At 44.7% G+C, this 26,567-nt stretch overlaps 1 protein-coding gene across 1 annotated transcript; it reads left to right on the plus strand.

Moving 5' to 3' along the window:
- The first annotated feature begins 400 nt into the window (after positions 1-400).
- Positions 401-19,443, plus strand: Laptm4a (lysosomal protein transmembrane 4 alpha). Its single transcript, XM_006981449.4, has 7 exons — positions 401-1,054; positions 12,528-12,648; positions 15,303-15,379; positions 15,472-15,594; positions 16,866-16,961; positions 17,391-17,489; positions 18,839-19,443. Exons 1-7 carry the CDS (start codon positions 716-718, stop codon positions 18,911-18,913), a joined length of 930 nt encoding a protein of 309 aa, XP_006981511.1. The 5' UTR covers positions 401-715; the 3' UTR covers positions 18,914-19,443.
- Positions 19,444-26,567: the final 7,124 nt, after the last annotated feature.

Raw genomic sequence — 26,567 nt, forward strand, 5'->3', positions numbered from 1 at the left:
CTTTCTTTCTTTCTTTCTTTCTTTCTTTCTTTCTCTCCTTTCTTTCTTTCTCTCTCTCTCTCTCTCTTTCTTTCTTTTCTTTTTATCCCCCCCCCCCCCTGGCCTATTTCAACTGAAACTATTATCTGTGAAAACCCAGCGGCTAAGCGGTTTTTCCACTTTTATCTTGCTGTCATTTTCCTTAATCCCTTGGCCTTTAGCAGACGAGTCCAGTGGTATTTCTTGGCTCCCTCCAAGGAGGAGGCTTCAGAGGGAAGGGGGAAGGGCAGAAACCCAATCCTGCAGTCTTCTGGGAGCCCTCGATTATGGCCGGAGCCCAGGGGACCACGCCAGGAAGGTAACCCCGCCCCTTCTCCTCTGGCACCGCCCCTTCCCCCTCAGACACGCCCCCCCACCCAGCCGGCCCAACAATGGAGCGGGGCGGACACGTCACGTGAGCGCCGCGGTCCCGTGACAAAGACAACGTGGCACAAGGGACAGCGCCAGAGATCTCCGTGCCCGCCGTCGGCCACCCCACCACGTCCGGTTGATGGTGGACCACCGAGGTCCCCGCAATCCACACAGCCCCAGACCGCGAGGCGAGCCCCGTTCGCGCCGTCCCAACCGCGCCGCAGAGAGTTGAACTTTTGATTGGGCCTGAGCGGTTTCAATCCCCGCAGTTTTCCTCCAATCAGAAGGCGGGGACTCCCAGCCTGCCGCTCCTCATTGGGTCTCTATGTGGCAGAAGGCGGAGGCGGAGCCGCCCAGCCCAGGTCGCGCGAGAGCGGCGCCCGGGCCTCAGGGCGCAGGCGCACAGGAGTTGGCAGGGACCCGGGCCGTGGGCGGGCCAGAAGACGCGTCGTGCGGCTCCGGACAGCGACGCCGAGTCGTCTGGGTTCAACCGCTGGGCGGCCGAAAGCTTTTGTCAGGGGCCTGGGCGAGAACGAGGCCCGCGCGGTTCCCGATGGTGTCCATGACTTTCAAGCGGGGCCGCGGCGACCGGTTCTACAGCACCCGGTGCTGCGGCTGTTGCCATGTCCGCACCGGGACCATCATCCTGGGGACCTGGTACATGGTAAGGGGGCTGGCGGGTAGGGCCGTGCCAGCCGGCCACGGCGCAGGCGCGGCAAGTGGGCCTCGGGATGGGGGGCGGGCGGGCGGGGACGTGGAAGTTGGTGCTGGGGCGGGGAGGGGGGGGCGCGCTACTTTTTTCGGGGTGTTTTTTTTTTTTAACTATGGACTGAGGCCGGGGTCTTGGAGAAATGAGGCTCGCCGGGATTTGGGGGAGAGGGGCAGGAACAGGATCGGTGTTTGGGGTTCGGGAAGGACGCGGGCCTCCCCCACCCACCCTCCCCCCCAACGAAACCATTATTGTCCTCCCTGGTATGCAGCCAGTTGGGAGGTCGTTTTGTCCGAATGGGAAGAGAAGTCCGGTTGTAAGCCATTTTTCCTACCCCCCCCCCGCCCCCCCACCACCACCCCGTGTCTCCTGGAGTTTTTGTTAAAGGCGTTTGGTGATGCAGCCAGACAGGCGTATGTTTGCAGTCTAGACGCTAGCCGGGATTTACACTGGGTCAATTTTTCTGCCCCCCGATCAGGTGCTTTTCATCTCAAGCCCGCCTCGGTTTGGAAGAGTTGTTTATTGAGAAGCCTTCTTTGTCCTTGCTGACATTTTTTGGGGGGGCTCCGGGATCCGTGTGATTTCTGTCACAGCAGGTGGACGGTCCTGTTGATGCCTGGTTCGGTAGAAACTCTTTTGTGATTTTTTTTTTTCTAACTACAGTTCTCAGTATCATTTTATTGAACTTAATTTGCCTGCGTTTTCCAAAAAACAACAAAACAAAAACGTGATTCTTTTTAGGTAGTTTTAAGCTATTAAAACTTTGCTGAAGCTTTGAGAAACTTGTTGTCTTGTCGATTTGGCCGCTTGGATGACTTTCAGATTTCGTTGTGGGGTGGGGGTGGGGAGTAACGTTAGAGATACTGTGCAGTTTCTGATAATTATATGAGGAGCCAAAGAGGGAGAGGTTTACTTCCGACCTCTCCTCCTCCTTTTCCTGCTCTACTCTTTCCCCGCCCAGTATCTTGAAGTCATTAGTAACTGCTTGGCGGAACACCAGATGAAAATCTTCAGGCAGATGGTTTTACAGCCCACCCCAGGGGACACTATCAGACCTCCACATAATTGTTTTTTCAGTCTTGTATCTTAATGTAGATTAGAAGAGAGCATCATGTGTTAGGTTTATTTGCTTGCGCCGAGGTTATTTTCACATTTCCTGTACTTTTGTACTCAGAACTTACTGCTCCTGTAGAATCAAGTATACCACGTTTTCTTTAAGAAAGTGCCTATTGTATTTGTTAACTGAGCTGTAGCCCCAGACTAGGACTAGTTAATAACAGCCAGCTGGATTGTATATCCTCTTTGTTTTCCTTTGGCTAAGAGTATGGATTTTAATTTCTTTTGTCCTTTGCCATCTTCCATTCTCCTAAATGATTAATTCATATCTTCCCGATCATCAAGTCTTACCTAACATTCTCCCAGAAAATGACCTTCTCTTGAACTTAGCTGAGAAAATAGGATTGAGCCTGGGATTCTTGCCTGCAAATTTCATCTTCCTGTTTCTTCTTCCATCCCTCCACTCACAGACAAAGGACTTCAAACCCTTTGAAGAAGAAAATCACCATTCAGATGTACTGGCAGTGTTTCTCTACACTCTTTGCTAGGGGGAGTTTTTGATGTTGTGTGTTTGGTTTATAAGAATGAACATAACTCAAAATGCAGAGTGGAAAACTGTAAAACTGTAGTAAGGACTTTTTTTTTTACTGTGTGGGTGTTTCGCCTGTATGTTCCTCTGTTACCACTGGTGTGCCACTGGTGTGCCATGCCTGTGGAGGGCAAAGGGGTTAGATTCTCCTGGGACTGGAGTTACAGATGGTTGTTAGCTGTGTAGGTGCTGGTGGTGAACTCCGGTCCCATGGAAGAACAACCAGTGTTCTTAACCACTGAGCTACCTGTCCAGCCCCAAGGACATATATTTTTTTTTAACAAAATAGAGATTGTGAGGTTTAAATATGTAGCACAATTGAAGTTCTTGGGTGTGAAATGCCCCCCCCCATCTCCCCAGTTTTAAAAACATGATATTTTGTGTCAACTTTCAGGTTAGATATTGTAAACTGTTTAATTCAGTTGATCTGTTTTACAATTCATGTAGGGTATTTATTGGGCATTTTCAGTGTAAAGGGCTCTCAGCCACCTTGCGTGGCTTCTCTATTCTCAGTACCTGCTGCGTGATAGATTCGAGTTCTGCTTGCTTTGACCATGACATCATCCCTTAATGTTGATGGTATTACAGAGAACTTGGGAGCACAGCCAGGAAAGTGGAACTTAGAGTCACAAGGGAGGGAGATGAGTAGAGATAGCAGAGTCTAATCAGATTAGGGGGAGGAAACGGACATTTGTTTTGCCTATTACAGTATTGTTTGCGACTACAAAACATATACAAGCCTCAGTTCTATAGCAGTGTGAAGACATACTTTCTGTGAGTTGGGCGGCACTTAGGAGGTGGGGACAGTGTAATGTGTAATGTGTAATGTCTCTAAGTAAAGAGGTCTCGTCCTAATTGTGCATTCTGCTGCCATAAGCTCTAGTCAGATGGACACAGGATGACAAGAGGTGGGATGTTCTTTCCTTCCTATGTCTGCCTTGCCCCTGTCCCCTTCCTAACCTCTTTATCATGAGCATTGCTCCTTGCCTCCAGGGGTACAGCACCGCTCCATGAGGTGAGGGAGAATATTGATGAGCTGGGTTGGCACAAGGCCTGTGTGCGTGATTCTTTCTGTGATGTTTGAAACTTGGAGGCACAGCCCTCCCTCCTGCTGGGCCTGGACATTCTGTCAGTGACTGATAAAGACATCATTGATTTCCTGCTTTGGCTTCAATGGGTTTTCTGTTAAGGCTAGCATAATCCTATATACTAAAGGATTAATTAATTTGCCAGGCATAGTGGCAAACTTGGGAGGTGCTATCAGGAGGATCAGGAGTTCAAATCCAACCTTGGCCACAGGCCAGCCTACGCTAAATAGGATGCTACTTCCAAAACCAAACGAAACCCTTAAGTTTTTTGTTTGTTTTTCGAGATGGTTTTTCTGTGTAACCATGGCTGTCCTGGAACTCACTTTGTACACCAGGCTAGCCTGGAACTCACAGAGATCCTCCTGCCTCTTCCTCCTGAGTGCTAGGATTGGGTGTCTGCCACCACTATCCCGCCCAAACCCTTAAGTACTAATAGTTGGTATTGATTAGATTTGTGGGACATAAAACCAGAATCAGTTATAGTACTAGAGATGCCAAGCCTGAAGAGTTGGCATTTGACATTTTTAAATTAAAAGAAGTACGTGTGGCATGAGTAACACACAATTTTAGAGTGAGTTCAGCCTTTAATTTCTACATTCCTCAAGTTCATTTCTTTATCATTTATTAGAGAATTTGAAGTCAGCTTATTTTAAACAAATTCTTAGGAGATGTGAACTTAAATATATACTGAATCATGAATATGGAATTAAAAAGCCTGTTGGGGGAGATAATCTCAATGATACAAGTGCATTATAAGCTTGTGTAACAGAAGACTTTCTCATTGATGTTGCATCCTTAAGTAATCTAGCATTAGGTAGACGTGAGGACAGATGTCCTCCCGCCACAGGGGCCCTTCCCTCCTTAGTCCTGGCTCCTTCACTAGCTGAAAGTTCGTCTTCTGCATTTTTTTGTGCTTTCAGTGTGTGCTATTTCTTCCCTCTGAAGTGCTCTTCTGCCTTTTAGTTCACTCCAGAGTTCTTTTTCAATTTACTCTTACTGTATGTATCTATGTACCATGTGTGGGGGCTGGGAGGACGGAGGTCAGAGGACAGTTTTGGGGAACAACTTCTTCCACCTCTGTTAGTTCTGGAGACTGAACTCAGGTCACCAGGCCTCTGCTGCAAGTGTCTTTGCCCACTGAGCTCATTTGTGGGCCCATAATTCATGATTTAAATTAATCTATTAAGGAAAATTGTCAGATTTATAAAAGTAGTGAAATATTACTTTAAAAAAAAGTGTCTAGAGCTCTGTCTTCCTCTGTCTTCCCAGGAGGTTTCGTCTGCACCCCCTCTCTTCCTGTCTCTTCTCCTCTTATCTCCAGAGGGGCACTTTGGGTCCCTTCTTCCATTCCCTTAATAAAGTCCTCCACGTGAAAAAAAGAGGGTCTCGAAGCTAACTTACTAATTATAACATTTGTGGAATGGATTATCTCTTAAATAATAGGGGTAAATTAGTTGTAATTAACCATAGTAAACAGTGAAAAGAAGTCTTTTCTGAAGATGGTCAGTTTTGATCTTTATCATCTGGCAGTTCTGTGTTTAGTTTTGTGTACTGATTTGCCTGAAGGGGCTCCCTGCCTATGGAATCCTTCTCTCGGTGTCCTAAATCAGACACATTATGTTAGCTGTAGTCTCAGAAGATACTGGTTTGGGACAAAATATACTGTGAGGAAAATGTGGATTAATGATTTTTTAAAAAAAGTTAAAGGATCAGAACTGAAGAGGTGGCTCAGTGGTTGAGTACTGGCTGCCCTTCCAGAGGACCCAGGTTCTGTTTTCAGCACCCACATGGCTGCTCCCAACCATCTGGAACTTGAGTTCAGAGTTTCAGGGGATCCAGGACTTTCTGGCCAGTGAGTGCACCAGGCATGCAGATGGTGCACAGACATGTATGCAGGCAAAAACTCACGCACATAAAAGAATTTTTAAAAAATTAAGTGTTTAGTGATACTCCTCCCTCAAGTCCATCTTTGGATACTGATGGGAGATTTAGGTTTACATTGTGTGTGTGGTCGTGATGTGTCACGCTGAATGTGTGGATGTCAAAAGAGTTCCCTTCTACTTCTGTTGCAGTTTTCTGTCAGGCTGTCTTCTCCAGGCTAGTTGGCCTGTGACTTGGATGATTCTGCACTCTGTATATCCCATCTCACTCAGTGCTAGGATTACAGACGTGTGTCACTGGATAGGTTTGCTAGCTTGCCAGCTTGATTTATTTATTTATTTATTTATTTATTTATTTATTTATTTATTTATTTATTTATTATTTTTCTGGGTGCAGGTCACCTGGCTAGTCTGGAGCTAGCTGGTCCCAACTCAGAGATTTGCCTCGTGCCTTCTGAGTGCTGGGATTAACGTCATAGCCTCCACCACATCCAGCTGTATATGGCTTTCAATGTGGTTTCCCATTCTGCAGAATAGATGTTGGCTACAAATCGAGTCTGAGCAAATTCTTCAGAATTGAAATTGTATTGAGTAACTTTCTTGATCATCGTTCAATAGAACTGGAAATTGGTATAAGGAGGAATGGGGGAAGTCTTGTCAAAACCAGGAAATGAAACTGTAGGTCTCCAAATGACCGGGCAGAGAAGAGATTAAAAGGATGAATTCGCAATTTCTTGAAACAAGTGAAAGTAGCAACAGTGTTTCAAACCCAGGGACACAGCAGAATCAGTGAGGGAATTCACAGCCCTAAGAGTACCTACATCAAAGTAGAAGAGTTGTCAACTGGTATTTCTGAAGGAAGGAGGGAAACAGGAGCTCCGCCCAAAGCCAGCAGGAGGAGAGAAGAGAGAAAAGATAAAGCAGCATCAAAATCAAAAGGCTACACAATGAAAACGTTCAGTGTTAGTTGTTGTGTTCAGATGGTTTTCTGCAGAGCCCACTTTGTAGCCCACGCTGGCCTTAGACTCACATACTTCTCCCATCTCAGCCTTCCAAGTGCTGGGATTCTAGGCATGGGTCACATTCCCTGGCGAGCTTTTGAAGTTTTCAAACCTTTAGCTAGGCTAAGAAGAAAAAAAAAAAAAAAACTCCAGTACAAAGAACTGTATGCCAAGAAACTGGGAAACTTAGAATTGGGTTTTCACAGATGGACCATAAAGAGAATACCAGAACAGAACAAGTAATGTAATTGGATCAGTAGTGAAAAGTTTCCCGACAAAGAAAAGTCCAGGATCTGATTATTTCACCAGTGGATTCTACAAAATATTTAAAGAGCCACTATTATATTTCCAAATTAGTCTACAGAAATGGAGCACACAAACAATAAAACACTCTTAAAATACTCTGGGCCAGTATCTGATGAACAGTGCAGACATTCCTAATAAAACACTGGTAAACAGAATTCAATATCACACAAAGTAAATCCTCGTGATCAAGTGGGATTTATCCTGCGGATTCAAGGATAGCTTGAATCTGATGTAAATTAATAAATGTGAAGGACTAAATCCATATAACCATTTCAGTAGGTGCAGTTATTTATTTGTTAAATTTCATCAAATGGAAAAAGTGGGACTGGAGAGATGACCCAGTGGTTAGGTTAAGACTTCAATTCCCAGCCCCTGTGTGGTGGCTCACAACTGTCAAACCTCAGTTCCAGGGCTCAGACACCCTCTTCTTGCTTCCCCAGGCACCAGACATACAGTGCAGTGACAGGCATGCAGGCCAGACATCTAGCAATGGAATAGTTGACAAATATTTACTCTTACAGTGGTATGCAGCACAGTAAAGGCCATACAGTACTGACAGCTAGCACCATACCTAACTAGCTCTTCTCTAAGATCAGGAACCAAGGAACAGCACCTCCTTTTAACACTTCTGTTCAACTTTCACGGTTGAAAGTCCTAACCAGAGCAGTCTGCCAAGGGAAACAGATGAGCTTACAGGTAGGAAAGGAGGAGGTCAAGGCTCTCTATTTGCAGATGACACAATCAGATGTGTAGAGATTCCCAAAGACTGAAAACCAGCTCAGGATTAAGAAACTTAGAATTGTGGAGTAGTAAGACAACTTCAAAAATAGAAGTGTGTTTATATGAAGCCAATAGCGAACCATGTGAGAGAGAAATTAAGAAAGCACTCATGCTTTTCATAGTTATGAAAGCAAAACAAGAACAGCCCTGCTTTAACAAGAGGTGAAAGAATGCACAGTGAGAAGAAAGCACTGATGAAAGACTTCGAACAGTCACAAACATGCAAAGACAGCCTGTATTCATGAGTCAGAATTCGTATTGTTAGATGCCATACTACAAAAGGGATCTGTGCAAGGTACTTGTCTTTCCATTAATAGGAGAAAACAGTTCCTAAAAGTTGAATGGAACCACCAAAGACTGTACCAAAGAAGTCTTGAGTAAAAAGATAAGGCTGGAAGTCTCACACTGTCCAGTGTCACAATATTAAGCTGGCATAACCAGCCCTGCTACAAAAATAGATGTGAGGACCATTGGACAGACTGGAGAACTGAAAAATAGCTACACTCATCAGCCAAGTGATTTTTCAACAGAGGTGCCAGAAATCTACCTCTGCACAAGCACATTCTCCTCAGGGAATAGTGCTGGGCAAACTGCGAGTCCACACTTCTAGAGGAAGGAAACCAGACCCTTCTCTCTCATACGTAAAGGCAACTTGAACATTACAAAATTCTTGAGTATAAAACTTGAAACTAAACCTACTAGGAGAGAACGTAGGCGAAGCGCTGAGTGATGAAACCACTTCTTAGGGAGGAAAGCGTTTGGTTTGCTTTCACTTCCACGTAGGAAGTTCATCAGAAAGGGCAAGTCAGAGCAGGAACTCAGCCAGTGTGGGGACCTCGAGGAACTGGAGCAGAGGCTCTGGAGGAGAGGCCAAGGAGGAGCTCTGCTTCCTCTTGCTCAGTTTGCTTTCTAATGCCTGTCAGGACCACCTGTCCAGTGAGCTGGGCACTCCCACATCAATTATTAATCAAGAAAATGAAAGTGAAACTTGCCTGCAGGAAAATCTTATGAGGCATTTTTTTCAATTGAGTGTCCCTCTTTCCAGATGACTGACCTTGTGCTAAGATGACCAAAAGTGAAAACATACACACACATACACACACACACACACACACACACACACACACACACACACACACACACAGCAAACCAAGATAGTCTGGGCAAGAAATTTTGTGGCAAGAATGTAAATGAATAGTCAAGCAAACACACATTCAGGATTGCATCAAACTAAAAGACATCCTCACTGCAAAAGAATCAGAATGGTGAACAGGCAACCTCTAAGAATGGCAGAAGATACTGGGAAACTTTCTCACAAGAGATTAATGCCTCAAGTATACCAAGAACTCACCAGCAAAAGCAAATAATCAAATTTAAAATGGGGAAATAAGTTGAATAGACATTCTCAAAAGAGGTAGAAAGATCAGCAAGACCAACAAGTATATGAAAAAACTCTGAATGCCATGAGATAGCATCTCACCCCAGTGAGTGAATGCCTGTGAGCCAGACAGAGTGGCATGTTGGTAAGGACCTGGTAAAAGAGGAACACCCGCACCGTATGGATGTAGTATAGCCGCTTTTGGAAAAACAGTGTGGAGGCCCCTCAGTTTAAAAGAGCTGCCTAAAACCCAGAAATGGCAGTGGTGGGTACTTACCCACAGAAAAGGAAATCAGTGTATCAAGAAGATCTCTTGCAGCGCTGTGGACAGTAGACAAGGGAGTCAGCTGAGGTGCCATTGATAACCACGGACAAGGAAGATGGGGTCTGTGTTCACAGTGGGTGCTATTAGCAGTAATAAACAGAACTCATTTGCAGCACATTTGGGTACAACTGACGCAAGTCGTCTACAGAAAGGCAGGTACAGGATTTTACCTGCAGATTACAAAATAGCTTCGTTTATAGACCTACAGGCTAGTGCTTACTAGAGACTGAACGGCAAGGGGAGAGGATGGTAAGCAACAAGGTAAGAGTAAAATTAGTGTTCTCGTGCAAGGAGGAGGATGACCGCTGTCAGTATTGCATCAGTTATGAGAGAGTTCTCATCACAAACAAATTTTATTTTTTTTTCCGTGACAGGGTTTCTCTGAGTAGTTTTGGTGCCTGTCCTGGATCTCACTCTGTAGACCAGGCTGGCCTCGAACTCACAGAGATCCGCCTGCCTCTGCCTCCCAAGTGCTGGGATTAAAGGCGTGTGCCACCAACGCCTGGCTGCAAACAAATGTTTGAAGGTTATGGCATGATGTGTCTGGAGTTGACCAACAAGTGGTGTTGTCTAAGTGCACTAAAACATACCATTGTGCTCCATAGAGATGTACAAATGCTGTCTATCGTTAAAGAAAAATACTGCCTCCCCAAAAAGAAAAATACTGCCCCCCCCCAAAGTCCTTGAGTCTTCTGGGGTAGGTGTGACTGAATCATGGAGGAACTGCCGCCCTGGGCCTGAGTGCTTCCCTGGACTTCCCTTGTTCTTTCCTACCAAATAAAAGGCACCCCGTTGTTTCCCACTGCTTATTTGTTCACGGGAGGTGTGCAGAGGCTTTGAAGTCTGCTCCTCCTCGAGTCGCCCATAGTTGCTTTGCCTCTGTTGTTGGCACGTGTGCGTGCTGTGTTCTACCTGGCCGTGTCCCTCGGTTTACACGTCTCTGTTTCAGCTTCCTCTCCTGAAGACAGTGGGGGAAGTCATGGATATTTTGGAAGACTTTGCATGTCGTAGAGTATTTTAAAGCCTTTTTAAGCTATAGGGTTACAGTTAGTTTTAATTTCTTGAAAAATCCCTCAGGGAACTTAGAACTCTCAGCTGAATTTAATATAAGTTGCCAGGATCCGCATATGAGCGCAGAGTAGGTATTCAGTGGTAAGCGCTGAGGATTCCAAGTACTGGTTCTCTAGATCAGTCACTGTCATATTCAAAGTATAATCCACAGTGAAGTGAACAGGCAGACGGGAAAATTCTGTGACGTTTTTATAGAAGAAAAGATGAATTTTTTTTTTAGAAAGTCATGCATTTGATAAAAATACTTTGGACATATGGACTGCAGCATGTATACAACTACGTACACACATACATTCAAATATATATATTTAACCTCCCTAAGTAGTTTTCGTATTTCATTTCCTTCCTTTGCCTGTTAACATGAATATTTTTCTGTGCCATACTAAGCTTTTTTACTCGGGTGATAATTATGTTCAGCAAGCAAGAGTTTGCTGAATGGATTTCAAACAGATTTCCCAACACAAGATAACATATCTAACTTGATAAAACTGGGTCTGCTTTTCTACCAAATGTTTGAAAGCTTGGCCTGATATAAAGAAAATACCTTTTTTGGGTGTTATCATTCATCCATCATTTAGGGTGGACAGGAGAGAGTAGTTTCAGATACTGTTGCTAGAAAACTTGGGAGTGTCAAATGCTGGGACTTCTGGAGGAGGAGGAGGAGGAGGAGGAGGAGGAGGAGGAGGAGGAGGAGGAGGAGGAGGAGGAGGAGGAGGGCAGAGTCTATGACCTTTGGTTATGGAGTTCGTCTTGTCTTCATACCTTACTGGTTTCCATATTGAATCTTCGCCAGGACTGTTTCTGACACTGAAGGCCATATGTCCTGAGAGAGTGCAGGGATCACAGCCAGAGCGCTGCATACTGTTACAGTGGGTTTGTATCCCTGATAGGATAGGGAAACTCATGGTACATGATGGGATTGCAGCAAGATGCTTGGCAGAGACCCAAGATATTCCTTAGCGCTCGCGCTCTCTCTCTCTCTCTCTCTCTCTCTCTCTCTCTCTCTCTCTCTCTCTCTCTCTCTCTCTCTGTGTGTGTGTGTGTGTGTGTGTGTAAGAGAGAGAGAGAGAGAGAGAGAGAGAGAGAGAGAGAGAGAGAGACTTACATGGAGACTGTTCATTATTTCATGTTGATCACATTTCAGAATAAAGACACCAGAGAGAATCAGTCTGTAGGATCTCAAAATCTAGAAAATCTTGGTGGGCAGGAATGTAATCAGATAAATTTAGTTACAGGTTCATTGAAGGCCATGCCCCAGCCTCTGAATCTGTTGCAAGGGAGCTTATTGAATTAAGTATAGAAAAACAGTTAGGTGTTGTATAGAGTTACTCTTGTGTGACATTGCAAAAATGTACAAAGCCTTTGGAATTGGTGAGCCAGGTTGGGGACTTGTCACTTACGCTGGAGCGCACGCAAAGGGGCAGTAGGCAGGGAGCTGAACTTGCTGGAAAGGAAGTGGAGGAGTGGTTTGAGGACTCGAATGTTTAGTCTCCATGTTTGGAGGCCGCTGTGGGTATTAGAGGAACACATTGACTCGGAAGGTAGAATTAAGACCAATGCAGGGAGAAAGAGGGCACCATCATCCCCTTAGGGAATCTTTTCAGCTTGAACCAAGTGCATGGGGATGCTTTGGGGAAATTGCAGGCATCTACATGGTGGTGTGTGAAGAAATATGTGTCTCTGGACATGAAGTTTGTGATGCTGCCCTAATTTTACTTTCTGTGCATTTTATTCTGTTTTTTTTTTGGGTGGGGGGCATTTTCACAGGGTTAGGCATCTCTACATATGCTGTGGCCTTTAACTGTTCTCACCATGGTAATTGAATGGTTTATGAGTTTCTCCTGTCTCACAACCTTGTTACTATAGGCGAAACAGTGTTCAGTGTACCAGTGTCTGGAGACTCGGAAGACAGCTCCCGGATTCGAAGTTCATGTACAGCTCTTGTCTTTCTTAGGTGGTCAACCTGTTGATGGCAATTTTGCTGACTGTGGAGGTGACTCATCCAAACTCCATGCCAGCTGTCAACATTCAGTATGAAGTCATTGGTAATTACTACTCATCCGAGAGAATGGCTGGTAAGTTTTTACTTTAGAGGATATCACTGCCAAGTTCTTATATATAAAGCCAATTGTAGTCTATCTGCGAATGTTAGAGGAAGGCTGGGGAAATTATGCTTCAGTTATACTTCAGAAGGTTAAATAATTGCATAGTAAGTAACGAGGTAAAGGTTATTTAAGCTACTTGTTGAGACAGGAACAAGGCAGTCAGCAAGAATTCCAGTGGAGCATCTGGACAGAAGATGTAATGGCCTACTAGGTTTTGGAGACATGTATGGTTGTACGTGTGCCTTGACTGTAGAGACCAGAGAGAGAGGAAATGGGAAATAAAACTGGCTTGAGACTTTCGAGGGCATGCTGCCACATGTAGCCAGGGTCAGAAGTTTGTGTTAGAACAAATGGACTATTATAGTAGAGTATAAAATACAATGTACAGTTCTCTTGTTTATGTGGAAAGAGACTTAACACCACCATTAAAAAGAAACTAGCCCTAGAACAGTCATAGAAATTGTCCTTTTAAACCCATTTATTTCCTGAAAGCAGTTAGTTTTTATTACCAATTATTCTTTAAAATACAGGTATGAAACAATTCTGGGTGAATTTATATTTATTACAAGTTACATCATAAATTCAATACTTACAGAAAATTATGTCCCAGGGTTTGGATATAATTTCTACATGCTTAGTTGTTAAATTTCAGTTCAGAAAAGTGTTCCCAGATCATAAGTGTGTTTATAATGCTATAGATTTTAATTCCAGGATTCAAAATTTTATTAGCTTTTAATATGAAGTTTAGAGCTTCTTTATATTTGTGATCACCTGTGATCCAACGTTGAAGATTTCTATCTTTTTGAAACGATTGTTTTGCTTTATTTGTGAGTGTTTTGCCTGCATGTATGTTTGTGCACCATGTATGTACAGTGTCTGCAGAGGCCAGAAAAAGGTGATGTGAACTGGAGTTTGTAAGTCACCATGTGGATGCTGGGGACCAACTCTAGTTGCCCTGTAAGAGCAGCGGCCCTCTGAACTGCTGAGCCCTTTCTCTAGTTCTGATCTGTGTCCTTTTTGTGGTTGTTGATTAACAATTCCGTGGCTGTAATACACAATGGAATGAAAACAGCTGATGGGCATTTATAATGTATTTTTTTTAAAAAAACGAGAAGTCTTCTTATCAGATTCTTTTAAATACATCCTTGTGATATTGACTGAGTGACAAAAACTTGCCTTTGAGCATATTTTTCCAAAGTAGTTTGTTTTTTATCCCCCCCCCCATCTACAAATAATAAATAAAATTTTAGAGTCTTATCAATACCCTCCGTGTTTTGAGTCAGGGTTGGTCTTGCTTTGTAGTTTAATCCTTCAGTAGGAAGAACTTTTAAGTTCTTAACAGTGGGGGTACTCTGAGCTGATAGATACAGCCATTAATGTCAAGTGCTGACTGTGTTTATGATGCGCAGTGATAATATGTACACACATCCAGTAGTGTGAGTGTTTAGTGGTTTTTCTTCATGTTTGCTGCCCTTTAGTTTCTTTTTAAGCTTTCAGTTCCGTGTGTGCATAAGAGTATGTGCATGTGAGTGCAGGGGCTTGGGAGCAGAGACTTCCCATTCCCCGGAACTGGAGTTAGGGGCAATTGTGAGCAGCCCGACAGGGTGCTGGGAACTGTACTTGGGTCCTCTGCAAGAGCAGCAAGCCGAGCCATCTCTCCGTGTTCCCCCTCTCCCTTTAGTTTATTAGTGTCTGTCCAGAGTCATAGGATCAAGTACAGGTTGTGAAGAAACTCACCCAGTCAGGTGTGGTTTAATATTGTTGGGGATTCTCTGGGTGTGTTCTGAAGGAAATAGTGAATGTGGGATTAATGCAGCCCGAGGAGAAGTTGAGTGGAGTAGACCTGTGTGGGGAGAGAAGGCAAACTGAAGGACGTGGGTCAAAGGTTTGAGATGCTGGGGTGGAATTAATGGAGAACATTGAATTTCAGGTTCTATTCTGATCAAAGCACGAGATACAACTGTAGTTTTAAAACTGTGTGTAGCTCATCTGTCTTTTTTTTTTTTTTTTTTTTTTTTTTTTGGTTTTTCGAGACAGGGTTTCTCTGTGTAGCTTTGCGCCTTTCCTGGAACTCACTTGGTAGACCAGGCTGGCCTCGAACTCACAGAGATCCGCCTGCCTCTGCCTCCCGAGTGCTGGGATTAAAGGCGTGCGCCACCACCGCCCGGCCAGCTCATCTGTCTTTTAAGCAAACAGCAACTTTTCCTCACCTTACAAAGCCAGCTTGTGTGAATTCTTTCATAGTGTTTTCATTGCTTCTGTCTGTGTTTCAACTTGCCATGTTGGGTTTTAATTGTCTCTTTGCACTCTGACATGTAGAGGCACAAGGGACCAGTTTTTCTACCGTATTATGTGGTTCATGTTCCATCCTAAACAAAGTCAGTGAATTGTTGCATCAGTTTAACGTGGGAAGGCATGTGTAAATGTCTCGATTTCTTAAAATGCCAAGGCTTAGAGTTTCTTCTCTTCTTGGCCTTAGATCTTTTGAGAGCCAGTTTTGAAAGCAGTTATAGTTACTTTAAACATTTATATGTATACATTTTAAAACATCATTTTATCACCCAGAGTTTCATTTCTCTCATTGCACACGTTGCTTACTTAGATTTCTGTTCTTGTTTTCTTAGATAACGCTTGCGTTCTTTTTGCCGTCTCCGTCCTTATGTTTATAATCAGTTCAATGCTGGTGTATGGAGCAATATCTGTAAGTCGTTTGAATTCCACCTTTCCTCATTTGACCTTTACCGAGGGCAGTGGTCTGTACGTGTACTAAACGTGGCTTTTCTTCTGCTGCAGTACCAAGTGGGCTGGCTGATTCCCTTCTTCTGCTACCGCCTTTTTGACTTCGTTCTCAGTTGTCTGGTGGCCGTCAGCTCTCTCACTTACTTGCCAAGAATCAAGGAATATCTGGACCAGCTAGTAAGTGTGTGTGCCATGTAAACTTTTCCACCAAAGTAAAATGAGGCAACCTTAGGAACCATTTTTAACTGCCTTTGTCTTTTACAGTATCTTAAACTCACTTCTATGTTAAAACCATAAGATAGGAATAGATGATTGTACCATACCATTTGGACAGCCCAGTACTAAAAGCCCGTAAAGAGAGTTCGTGTGGAAGAGATAGTTGAGCTACTGTGTTTCAGTAGAATATGTGACTGTATATGGAGCTTATTAAGGGATTGGCATTTCATTTTTATCAGAATGGTAGCATGTGTTTGTCTGTCTGCTGTATCCTAGCCCTGCTGTGTCTGTGTGTCCGCTGTGTCCTAGTCCTGCTGTGTCTGTCTGTCCGCTGTATCCTAGTCCTGCTGTGTCTGTCTGTCCACTGTATCCTAGCCCTGCTGTGTCTGTGTGTCCGCTGTGTCCTAGTCCTGTGCTAAACACCTTTGGTGAATGCAGCAGGTGTAAAAAGAACTTTCTTCCTCTTTGGGGAACCAACATGTATTGAGGAGCCAATATATAAGAAGGCACTTTATTAGACAACAAATGACCTGCCCTCTTGCAGTCTAAGTTAAGAAAAAACTTAGATTAATGCCATATAATGGGGTAAGGGGCAGGGGGTATTCCACGCTGAAGTGGTCAAGGAGGGCTTTGTGGGAGAGTTTGGGGGAAGCTGGTGGGGTGCCTCTCTAGTGCATTTCCAGGTGTTGTCTTCAAGAGTCTTTTCTGCGCATGTCTAGCTGTCTGGTCCAGTTTGAATGCCATCAAATAAATCTTTTATTCCAAAAACATACATTGATGGCTCCTCAGGTGCTGAGTTCAGGGGACTTCATGGAGATTTTCTAGTGAAGGGTCAGAAAGTTGACGTTTAGTGATATGTAATTAATTATGGGCAGTTCTCTGAGTGGGTAACCCTTGGGTTGTAGACCTGAGGGTGGATGTGAGATTTGAACGCTGCTGAGGGACTTGATTAGGAATTGAGATAGAATCAGCCAAAGAAGTTCAGAGAAGTGAAAAAAGAGTCCTTGAGGCAGGAATGAGCATGAGATAACCAGGAGGGAAAGGACCCATCTGTGGAGGCTAGAGAGAGGGAGGTGGCCGGGCCGGGCCGGGCCTGGTCACCTGTGGCTGTGTCTGTTGATGAGAAGGGGCTCGGACATGCTGGGTTGGTTCCTGTGTGTAACTCTGCAGTGGCCTGTCACTCCCAGAGATGATCATGATGGAGTTGTCATTGTGTGTTTGTGTTTTAACAGCCTGATTTCCCCTACAAAGATGACCTCCTGGCTCTGGACTCCAGCTGCCTGCTGTTCATTGTGCTTGTGTTCTTTGTGGTCTTCATCATTTTTAAGGTATGGAGCTTGTGAGTCACTGGGAGGGTGGGGCTGCCCAGTAACCCTTTTCCCTGTCTGTCTGTCTGTCTCCTTAGGGGTCACAGGTGAGGTAGCATTTGTAGTGGTGGTGTCATTTCTAGCACAGTGGTAGAGAGGACTTCCTGGTCCACTGAGTGGTTGGCACTTGCATGTTTTCAAAAGTGCTTCGTGGTTTGTAGTGGAAATCCATTACAATTCCAAACATTGGGAGCACTGGAATCCCCTCCAGTGTGCTGGTTAACAGACTTATGTCTCCAGCTAGAGTCTCTGTGAGAGACCTGTGATGTTGAAGTGAAAGCCAGTCGGGAGTGAGCCTGCTGGTCCTGGGTTCCTTCTCCGCAGGCAGTGCAGAAGGGATGAGGGTCCTCTGCCCCCAGAGCCGCCTGCTGAGCTCTGTTCTCCTTGCAGGCTTACCTAATCAACTGTGTTTGGAACTGCTACAAGTACATCAACAACAGGAATGTGCCGGAGATTGCCGTGTACCCTGCCTTTGAAGCGCCTCCACAGGTCAGCTACCTTCACATACCAAACTGTCACTCGCTCTTACTGACACCTCCAGAAGTGTGTCTGTAATGTCCCATAACTGTGGCTTGGGACATGGATAGCTTGAACCCATGCATCTGTAAGATTTAGCATTTCTCACTGGGAATCTTGTACACACGAGCTCTTTGCACTGTTGGCCTAGCTTAACTGTTAGGTTGATTTGTTAGTGGTCCTCACAAGCGTTGTTTCTGCTCAGATGAGCTAGGAGAGAGGAGGGGGTTTGTGGGTGATGGTTGTGATGGAGTCTGAGTGCTGAGCCCACCTCAGAACCCTCTTTGCCGCTCCTCCGTCTCCCGGGTTGTTAGCACATAAGGTACATATGGCCCATACGGAGACAGCCTGTCACTTGGAGGCTCTTCGGCTAGAGGGGGCTTTAGAAAGGTTTGTCTGTCATCCCAAAGGGGAGGATAGAAGGTCATTGTCCTTGGCTACAGATTATCGTGAAACTTGGGACACTGGCAGCTTCCCCCAGATCCTCAGCCCTTGAAGTATACAGTTAGCACTGGAGCTTTATTGGCCGCCTGCCAGGAAACCCTTTGTGTTCTTTTTAATATGCATAGGTTAGTGTGTTAGTCCATCTTCCAGGTTAGTCCAGAGGAAGAATTCTGTTTCTGCAATCCATCCATCCCTCCCTCCCTCCATCCATCCCCCTCTCCCTCCTTCCCCTCCACTCCCCTCCCCTCCTCCCCTCCCCTCCATCTTATTCATTCCTCTGTCCTCTCTTGGTCACTGTCCTGTTGCTATGAAGAGACTCCATGACCAAGGCAACTCATTTTTTTTAAGCATTTAATTGGGGCTTGTTTACAGTTTCAGAGGCTTAGTGTGGTATCATCACGGGGGTGTGGGGCATGGTGGCAGGCAGGTGTGATGCTGGAGAAGTAGCTGAGAGAAAAGAGACAGACAGAGAGACAGACTAGGCCTGGCATGGGCTTTTGACTCCCAGTCAATAAGGCCATTCCTCCTAATCCTTCTAGTCCTGTCAAAGAGTTCACTCCCCAGTGGTGAAGCATCAAATATATGAGCCTGGGGGTGGGGAGCATTCTTATTCCAACCATCACACATCCCATCCATCCACTTCTAGTGATCCTGATCTCGAGTCAGTGTGTCACTCACTGCGTGTAGAGATCTGGAGTGAGTGTGTCACTCACTGTGTGTGGAGTTCAGGCTGCTCAGACGTCTGTGTTCTCAGGAACTGTTGAGCTAACAGTTCAGTCTTCTCAGGGTTGGGCTCCTACTTAGGACAGTCTGAAAGCTGATTATTCTAGAAAGAATGTAAAGGGGCGTTGTCTGATGGAATTCTTTTCTCTCTTCAGTACGTTTTGCCAACCTATGAAATGGCTGTGAAGATGCCTGAGAAAGAGCCGCCGCCTCCTTACCTGCCTGCCTAGGAGTTCTGCCTTGTCAATAAACCCTATACCAGCTTCTTGTCTTGTTCATTTTACAGAAAGCTGCAACGCAGGGCTCTCAAGACTTGTTTGATATAAAGTGCACTGTCTTGTCTGAGCATTTATTTTCAAACACTAAGGAGCTTTTGGACATTTATGAAAACCTTTTGTTAAGTATCACATTTTAGAGACTCTTGGAAGACAATCTAGGTTAAGCAAGAGCAAAGTGCCATTGTTAGCCTTTAACTGAGGGGGGGGAGGGGAGGGGTAGTCTCCATATTTTCTTTTTTAACTTTGCACTTTCTTTGTATAATGGTTTGTGTTTCAGATGTTTGATGCCCTGGATATTTTCAGGAGAGTGAATACAGTGTTTAGAATGGATGAGTTGGATGTAAGATCTGCAGTTTCCAGCTCTATGAAACAGGAAACGTAATAGCATTTTGACTTGTCCATGGAAGATGGTGGTTGCATGCTTCTAATTTGTATGTTTCCATCTTTGTGATAAGATGCTTTAATAAACCTCTCAAATTTTACTGTTGTCGTTCTTAAGTGTGCCTAATCTTTTCTGCTGTGGTGGGTACGCATCCTCTTCCTTAGTGACGGGTGTGTTTGGAGAGGTGTTGGGTAGTGTCCTCGTGTTAAAATTTTTATTTGTTTTCTTACATAATGAGAACTCCTCAACTGGCTCCTGGATAGAAGGATGATGGAGGAATAAAGAGAGGAGTCAGAGAGAAGCGAGGTGGGGCCCTTTGAGCAGAGGGAGAGGGCGGGATTCTACTGTCCAGGATCAGTAGGAGTTTATACAGCAGCCTAGAATTTCAAAGAGAAGACGGGACATTTGAAGATGTCCAGTTAAAATCCCTTAGAATCCCTCAGTAGGCATTCAAGAGTGTCTGCATATGCCTGGCTTGTTGGGTGGTTCAGTGTCATCCCCCTCTCTTCCCGCATTTTGGTCTCCAAGGATCGACTTGAGGGTGATTAACCCAGGATTCTATTTCAGGCCCTCCAATAGCTGGTGCACTGGGATTGCAGTGTGAGGTTCCTTTCAGGTAGCTTTGGAATCCAGAAATAGAACCATTAGAGTTGGAGGGAAAACAGGGCAAACAAGCTATAAACCTTGCAGCTGCCCAGAGGAGGAAGATGGGAAAGAAAGAAAGGCATGATGGTCGTGAGCAGCCGTGTGGTGGGAAGGAATGGAGTGAAAGTCAGAAAGCCTAGAATGTCTGGGAAAGCATGCCCAGCTTTGGTTGGAAAGAAAAGGGGAAATCTTAGCCAGCAGGCTTGCATGGGTGTGGTACCTCAGTGCTACTAGAAGAAAAGTGCATGTAACTGCACCTTGATTGGGGATTTTTGATAGGATCTCCTGTAAGATCAGGAGCTGGTTTTCAACTCATTTAGCCAAGGTTATTGAACTGGTAGTTGAGAGACATAGCTAACTGCCAATGCAACTTGTTAGTGAGGAATGCCCTGTTAAAACAGTAAATACAGAAATAGCAATTGCTTACTAAGTTTTATACCACGAGTAGCTGTGTGCTATACTTCTGTATGGTGGTGGGCTCCACACCAGCAATGCTGTGCACGTGTGATAATCTGTCGCAATGTGACTTGGTGTCTATGGCACAGCACTTCAGTGACTTTTCCCCAGCTCCTTTGATAGTGACTTTTTTGTTTTTAAGAATCTCATTACTTTGTAGCCTAGACTGGCCTGAACTGTCCAAATACTGGGATTTCTGGCATATACACCTGGGTTCCTTAGATTCTTGGACCACCATTGTATGTGTCTTTCTTTCAGCTGAAACATGCTTAACTATTCAGGCGGCTGGGACTGAATTTGAGAAGACAGTTTGGAGACATGGTGAAGTTGGGCATGGTGACTCATGCCTCTCATTCCAGCCTGGGGGTGGGGGCTGGTCAGGGCCCCCTGGGCTGCATTGTGAGTGCTCGGCCAGCTTGGGCTACAGTGATCTCAAAATACAGTTCTTAGGAGTCACAGGACAGACGTGTCTCATGTGTGTACCCGTATGTGCATGAGGCCAGAGATGGAGATCAGCTGTCTTCCTCACTCTCCTATTCTGCGCCAGGATCTCTAAACCTGAAGCTTACTGGTGTGTGGTAGTCGGCCTGGCCAGCACTCCTCAAGGATGATCCTATCTCCACTTTACCCAGCACAGACAGATTACAGGTTGGTGCCACCAAGACTGGTTTTTTACATGAGTGCTAGAGATAAAACTCAGGTTCTCATGCTACAAAACACACTTGATGACTCAGCCATTCCCTCCTGTAGATGAATTTCTAAATAGTCTTATTAAATAAGAAACACAGAGCCAAATACAGGGGTAATAGCTGAAGAGACCAGAGAAAGAGCGAATAGCCATGACTAGCCTTAGCTTACCACCATGCCGTCTTCCTCAGAGAGAGGAACCTCTAACCTGTCTAACCTGTGCTTTTATTGCCTTGTTCTGCCTTATCATTGGCTCTAAGCCCAGCCACATCACTTTCTTGTCACTGCCTGTCTATACAGACCTCCAGGTCTCTTTGGTTGGTACTGGGCTTGTGTCACCACACTTGGCTGTGTCCTTGACCACACAGAGACTCTGCCTGCCATGTGATTGGATTAAGGGCATGTGCTACCACCGCCTGATTTCTGTTTTATGGCTCACTATGACCTCTGATCTCCAGGTAAACTTTATTTATTAACATACAAATAAAACATCACATTTCAGCACAAATAAAGTATCTCCACACCCGCCCCCCCCGAAATTTCTCTTAGTACTTACTGATGATGGCTTGATAGAAACATTGTGTTAACTGTAGCAACCCATGTTTTTATATTGTAATCAGGCCAGTGTGCTTGTCTTAGGGTTTCTATTTCTGTTAAGAGACACCATGACCATGGCAACTCATTTAAAAGAAAATATTTAACTGTGACTTGCTTATAATTCAGAGGTTTAATTCATTATCATTATGGTGGGAAGCAAGGCAGCATGGAGGCAGACATGGTGCTAGAGAAGGAGCTGAGAGCTTCTAACATCTTAACTCACAGGCAACAGGAAGTAATCTGAGACACTTCCTGAGATAAAGGGGTGTGACTTGGGCATATATGAGACCTCAAAGCCCACAGTGACACACTTCCTTCAACAAGGCCACACCTCCTAATAGTGCCACTCCCTTTGGGGGCCATTTTCTATCAAACCACCACAATACTTATGACAAAGAATTCAGATTAGTGTACACTAGTTCACCCTAAGGAAGAAACCAAATTTTCTGTGACTTTGGGGATTCAGTGCACATCATGTAGAGTGTAGAGAGAGTGCTACAAAATATGTAAGTGGTTTTTAGGTACTGCCTGTGTGCACACATGGACACAGAGGTATCTGTCAAGGCTGATGGGTACGCTAACTGAAAATAAGTACACCTTAAATGCACACAGCTTTGTTTGTTTGTTTTCCAGAGCTGAGGACCGAACCCAGGGACTTGCGTTTGCTAGGCGAGCACTCTACCACTGAGCTAAATCCCCAACCCCGTACACAGCTTTTAAAAGGGGATGGAGAATCAGCAGACTAATTTGGAACTATAGTTAAATTTTGCCTTGGGAGGTTTCCTCTTTCCATCTTACCAGAGCAGTGGTAGTTTGGTTCATATGTAGACACATGGGTATTTACACATCTTTCTGGGAGCAGAGAATTGTCTGTACATTCACTTGTACAGAGCCTGTTGTAGCATATGAAAGAAAAAAAAATCCTAAACTTGTAGGAAGTGTAACTGGGAATATACTCAGTGTTCAGCAGGAGACAACACATTTCTGATACCTAACTTTAGAACCTTTTGGTATATGAAGGATGGCTTCTGAGCTAGGTTTCACTCTGTGTCAGAACAAGCTGCCTTAGCCAGGGCAGTGATGGCTCACACTTTTAATCTCAGCACTCGGAATGCAGAGGCAGGAGGGATCTCTGAGTTTGAGGTCAGCCTGGTCTACAGAGAGAGTTCCAGGACAGCCAGGGCTCCACATAGAAACCTTGTCTCAAAATATCACCGTATGTCAGGGGTCAAACACCCAGCTTACACAGCAAGCCACGGAGTAAGAAGTAAAGAAAGGTATATAGAATAGAGTGAGATGATAGGCCAGAGACAAAAGGTAGATGGGATAATTTAAATTAAGAAAAGCTGGCTAAAAATAAGCCAAGCTAAGGCTGGGCATTCATAAGAAAGAATACGTCTCTGTGTATTTATTTGGGAGAGGGGTGGCGGGCCCCCAAGAGCAAAGAGTACAAATTTGTCTTAAACATGACAGTGCATCCATAACTGCTTTCACTCAGTATTCTGTCTGCCTTTGGGCTGAGCACTTTACACACTGCGCTCCTCTTAGGGAATCGCCGTGTCTCACAGAGGCTGGGAAGTCTGGCCATGTTCGACCAGGAAATCAGTGGTGGGATGAACATTTAAAATCACACTCCAGTCTGACACCTGGTATTGCAGTAAGTCCTTATCACAGCCAGCCTTCGAGTAGCTACTGGCTTCTGGTTATGGACAAGGCACTATATGGAAGTTATGTCTTCTCTCTCTCTCTCTCTCTCTCTCTCTCTCTCTCTCTCTCTCTCTCTCTCTCTCTCTCTCTCTCTCTCTCTCCCTCCCTCCCTCCCTCCCTCCCTCTCTCTTTCTCTCATTGGTGTTGATGAAACAGTGTCTTGTGTAGCCCCAGGTGACTTCCAGCTCACTATGTAGCTAAGGATGACCTTGAACTTCTTCTGATCCTTCTGCCTCCACTTCGATAATGCAGACATGTGCCACTCTTCCCTCTTGATGTGTGGCTGGGACCAACTCCAGGCCTTTGTGCATCCTGGGCAAGCATTCTACCAACTAAACCACATCTCCAGCCCTTTTCTTGTGTGTCGTCATTGGTGTTTACAACTCTGTGAGGTTTTTTAGAACTGCCACCCAGATAATGAAATAGATTTAGAGAAGTATGGGAAATCATTTCATGACTCATCTGTTCAGGATGCCCTAGAAATTCCCTGGTCTAGTGAGAGTCCCAGTGATATCACAGTTGGCCCAATGCCTCCCTGAGCTTTCCCGCACTCCCCTCACATTGTCTTTTTAGACACCGAAAATATGCTCCTGCAGGCCACCTGCCTGTGATGTGCATCCTCTCACATCTTTAGCTCTTACACACCATTTTCTAAGTGATGTTTTTAAAATGGCGCTTAACACTGTACCCCTGACATCCCATCTCCAACCTGTTTCTCCAAAGCTGTATCACTAACATGTATTTTTAAGCACCCCCCCCCAAGATTTTTATTTTCCTTTTCATTACATCTACTGCACCTGAACAAAGTCATGCTCCTAATGTTCAAATGTCTGCACAAGGTCACACAGGCATGAATTAATGAGCACATTAGATAACTCCTAAAGCCACCCCTCCATTATTCCAAACGTGTAAAGCGCCCTAGGAAGAAAGCTATTTGGGGAAAGACTTCCACCCAACGTTTGGGCCTTCTGCAGAGTCTAGAACCACATTTACACAGGCAAGAGAAAATTGAGATGGTGAGGCAGGCAGGCTAAGATAGGCGCAGAAAGTTCTAGAAGGGACTGAAGACAATGGAGACACATCTTACTGCGATGCTCCAAAAGCATAAATTTGTTTGTAGTCTTGTTTTATTGTTTACACTATTGCCTGACTTTCATTGGAGTGTCTGCTCTTTGCTCTTCCAGAGGATGTGGGTTCAATTCCCAACACCCACATGGCAGCTTGCAACTGTTCGCAGCTCCAATTCCAGGGGATCAGGCACCCTCACATAGATACACATGCAGGCAGAACACCAAAGCACATAAAATAAAAATTATTTTAAAAAATAGATTGGGAATGTACCCGTGCATACTACACTGACATTTAATGTTCTCAGAACATAAGACCAAAGGCCTTTCCATTGCTAGTTATACATTCTTCTCTCCTCTGCTGGAGAGAGCAATGATCCTTTTTCCATCTGTGACTCATGGGTCCACAGTCATCATAGAAGTTACTTTATTCTGAGTCTAATTGTTTCAGTGTGCCCTGTAGGCAAAGGATGCTGTGCTGTTTCCAAAACTCCTTTTGCTTTAAAGCCATGCTTCTCAGCCTTCCATAATGCTGCGACCCTTTCATACAGTTCCTCATGTTGTGGTGACCCCCCCCCCCGACCATAAAATTATTTTCATTGCTACTTCAAAACTGTAATTTCTCTATTGTTATGAATCGTAATATAAATACCTGATACGCAGGATATCCGATAGGAGGCCCCTGTAAAAGGATCGTTCATCCCCAGAGGGGTCTCGACCCACAGGTTGAGAACGACTGCTTTAAAAGCCGACCTTACGGACTAGCCTGGGAGCTTACCTCAAGACAAAGCTGCACCTTTCTTTGTTTTCTAAGATTGCTTTGTTTTCTAGAAAAATCATGCTCTGGGTTTTGAGAAAATAATTGAGACTCAAAAGGAATGTTGCCCAAAGATGTGGGATTCTAAGCACATGAAGGAGGCAGCTTGTGTGTGTGTGTGTGGGGGGGGTGAGCACAGAGTTTGGGGGCAGAGGACTAAAATCTGTCTTCACTAGGTCGTCCACTCTGACCCTGTGAAGTGTGTTTCGGATGAGAGGCTTTTCATTTCCCACTTTTGTAAAACCAGGAAGGTGGAAATCCTCACCTATGTGCTCCCCTTAGTTGTTCTGAGGCTCTGTGGAGGTAACGGACCAGAGGGCTGGCTGCCTACAGATCACTCTGCAAATAGTCTCTGGGGGTGTGTGAGACAGCAAGCCATGGCTGGGGAATGGCCAGGAGGGAGAAGAAAAGTATTTGACCTGGAAACCAAAGAAAGGAAGACTTTGTTTCTTGCCTGTCAGGAAGGAGCTTTGAATCTCGCTGTCATCGTTCACGGCCCCAGAAGCCTCATTTATATTCGTGGCTGACTCATCGATGGCTTCTATGCCTTTGGTAAGTAACTCAGACAGCAAGTATCATCACAGATTCCTCCCACCTCTGATCTTCTGTGCCTCTTATTTCTGGCTAAATAGTTAATTATCTTGGAAAGAGGAGATTAATCATAAAAATGATGTGGGTGTCTGTCTGCAGCACTGTGCATTCCTTTCCCATCTGGTAGTATTTTTCCTTTGCTGGAGAGGTCTTTTGACATGTTTTCACAGGTGATTCTGCTGATGGATTTTTTTTTCTTTTGGCTTTTGTATGTCTTGCTATGTCTTTCTTCTACCTTTGCATTCTAAAGCTATTCTTGCAGGGTATAAAAGATGCTGCCACCTCACTGTCTTCTTGTACACATTGTTTCTAGAGAGCAATTTACTGACTTTGGTTCTACTCTGTATGGAACATTCTCCCCGACCCTCCTCCTTGGGCAATTCAAAAATTTATTTCATAACACTGATTTTGATCAATTTCTTTATGATATTCCTTAAGGTTGGCTTTGTGGTCTTAAATGTTTCCTGTGCCTGGAGTTCATTGAGGGCCTCAGATCTGTGTGTTTGTGGCTTTCATGACGTATGGAAATTCTTTAGCCATTATTTCTTTAAATGTGTTGTCTTGTTCTCCCTGACCCCTCCTTCAGGCATCCTGTCTGGCTGGAAAAATAAGGATATATTTCCCATGGGGTGACTGAAATCATTCTTGAGAGTTGGA

Source organism: Peromyscus maniculatus, chromosome 22 (genome assembly GCF_049852395.1).
Source record: "Peromyscus maniculatus bairdii isolate BWxNUB_F1_BW_parent chromosome 22, HU_Pman_BW_mat_3.1, whole genome shotgun sequence".
NCBI lineage: Eukaryota > Metazoa > Chordata > Mammalia > Rodentia > Cricetidae > Peromyscus > Peromyscus maniculatus.

Excerpts from the sequence above, each read along its gene's own strand:
- Laptm4a (XM_006981449.4), top strand. The coding sequence starts at position 716 with ATGTGGCAGAAGGCGGAGGCGGAGCCGCCCAGCCCAGGTCGCGCGAGA. Across the intron at positions 12,649-15,302 it reads CTCATCCGAGAGAATGGCTG|ATAACGCTTGCGTTCTTTTT; the intron begins GTAAGTTTTTAC and ends TTGTTTTCTTAG. Across the intron at positions 15,595-16,865 it reads AGGAATATCTGGACCAGCTA|CCTGATTTCCCCTACAAAGA; the intron begins GTAAGTGTGTGT and ends GTGTTTTAACAG.